General features: G+C 27.7%; 1 protein-coding gene across 1 annotated transcript in view; it reads right to left on the minus strand.

Moving 5' to 3' along the window:
* Positions 1–40: 40 nt before the first annotated feature.
* Positions 41–1,017, minus strand: part of LOC105559620 (troponin I-like) — a 2,317-nt gene continuing 1,340 nt past the window's right edge. Inside the window, exons 2-3 of the mRNA XM_012008051.1 lie at positions 503–946; positions 41–380 (exon numbers count right to left, since the gene is read on the minus strand). Coding sequence (XP_011863441.1) covers positions 97–380; positions 503–946 — 728 coding nt within the window. The 3' untranslated portion in view covers positions 41–96. The remainder of the gene's footprint in view (positions 381–502; positions 947–1,017) is intronic.

Raw genomic sequence — 1,017 nt, forward strand, 5'->3', positions numbered from 1 at the left:
ATATGTATGTGTACCTCTCTCTTTCAATTGCAAAATATAGTTACTAAAATGTCATGTTTCGTATTGTGAACTTTCAAACATTTGTATTGACTTATATTATAATATATAAATAGGTGATAAATTTGTTCTCCTTCTTTTTCTGATTAATAATCTTACCGTTTTATTAAAAAAATTAGCGTCTTGAAGTTCTAACTCCAAATTTGCCATATCATCAATAGTCTTCAAAGGCAAATTTACAAAATCTTCGACATCAAAATGTTCATTTCTTATGTCATTTGAGCCACTCTGTATCTTTTCTTCAATTATAATCGATCTTCCATCAATACGATCTAATTTTGAATCAATTTTATTGCATCTACGCAATATTTCTTTCATAAACTCTAAAGTGTTATTTATTATATTAATAAAAATAAAAATAAACCAATAAAGTATAATATTTTATATATATATATGTAAAAGCAACAATTTTGTATTACTAGGGATTAGGTTTTTTATTTCATACCTGTAATCTTTGGAATCAAACTAAAAGTGTCGACATTTAACGTTTCTGATTCAAAGGGTCCTTTTGAAATATTCTGTACCAATTCTGTTGCATTATCAAAAGAAGTAACTTTTTCTTTACTGCTACATGGTGAAGAAGATAACAAAATATCCACAGAGTCATATTTTTCCTTTTGTTGACTACTGCTTGCTTCGTTTGACAATGTCGAACGTTCTCTAATACTTGGATTCTTCGACAAATACTCTGAAGACTTTTTCGTCAATAAGGCTGGCTTTTTTGGCGGTGGAGGTAGCATACAATGTAAATCATCTTCATATTCGTCATCAGAATAATTTCTTTTTGCCCTATTTTGACGATTTTTTTTATTATTTTCGGTATCAGATGAATCTACATCAGACCTATTTTCTGCCTGCTTTACTTTGGCTACTCCACTCTCATATGTATCTAAAACATTAAAAAGTATTAGAGATTAAAAAAATATTAAATTATAAAAATTAATGTAATAACAACTTTTG

The sequence above is a fragment of the Vollenhovia emeryi genome, unplaced genomic scaffold (assembly GCF_000949405.1).
Source record: "Vollenhovia emeryi isolate VEMERY1.0 unplaced genomic scaffold, V.emery_V1.0 DF939262.1, whole genome shotgun sequence".
NCBI classification, from domain to species: domain Eukaryota; kingdom Metazoa; phylum Arthropoda; class Insecta; order Hymenoptera; family Formicidae; genus Vollenhovia; species Vollenhovia emeryi.